The sequence below is a fragment of the Sesamum indicum genome, unplaced genomic scaffold (assembly GCF_000512975.1).
Source record: "Sesamum indicum cultivar Zhongzhi No. 13 unplaced genomic scaffold, S_indicum_v1.0 C08418, whole genome shotgun sequence".
Classification (NCBI taxonomy): Eukaryota; Viridiplantae; Streptophyta; class Magnoliopsida; order Lamiales; family Pedaliaceae; genus Sesamum; species Sesamum indicum.
Genome location: NW_011636221.1, coordinates 1 through 272, shown reverse-complemented (window position 1 = coordinate 272; position 272 = coordinate 1). Strand labels below are relative to the sequence as shown.

General features: G+C 43.8%; 1 protein-coding gene across 1 annotated transcript; it reads right to left on the bottom strand.

Moving 5' to 3' along the window:
* Positions 1-4: 4 nt before the first annotated feature.
* LOC105155356 (mediator of RNA polymerase II transcription subunit 32-like) lies at positions 5-265 on the bottom strand (the record flags this gene model as incomplete). The annotated part of the gene is made up of 1 exon (XM_011071219.2): positions 5-265. A coding segment is annotated over exon 1 (241 nt), but the record flags the coding sequence as incomplete, so codon positions are not given.
* Between the last annotated feature and the right edge of the window lie 7 nt (positions 266-272).

Genomic DNA, 272 nt, shown 5'->3' with positions numbered 1-272 from the left:
ACCGAACCAGTGGCCTCATCCACAAGACACTCAGATCCTATTCTTTGCTTCACAGATTCCACAAACTCTTCTGCTTGATCACAAGCAACTCTGAACAATTCCCACCGCTGCTTAAAGTTTTCGAGTGCAGCATCAGTAGCTGGAGTTTTTTGGCCACCAGAACTTTCTTTTGCCTCTAAAACACCAGCTGCTGCTGCAATAAACTCCTGATACGCGCTACTCAAGGAATCTACTATGTTGTCCATGGAAAATCTACAAAGAGCAATTATACA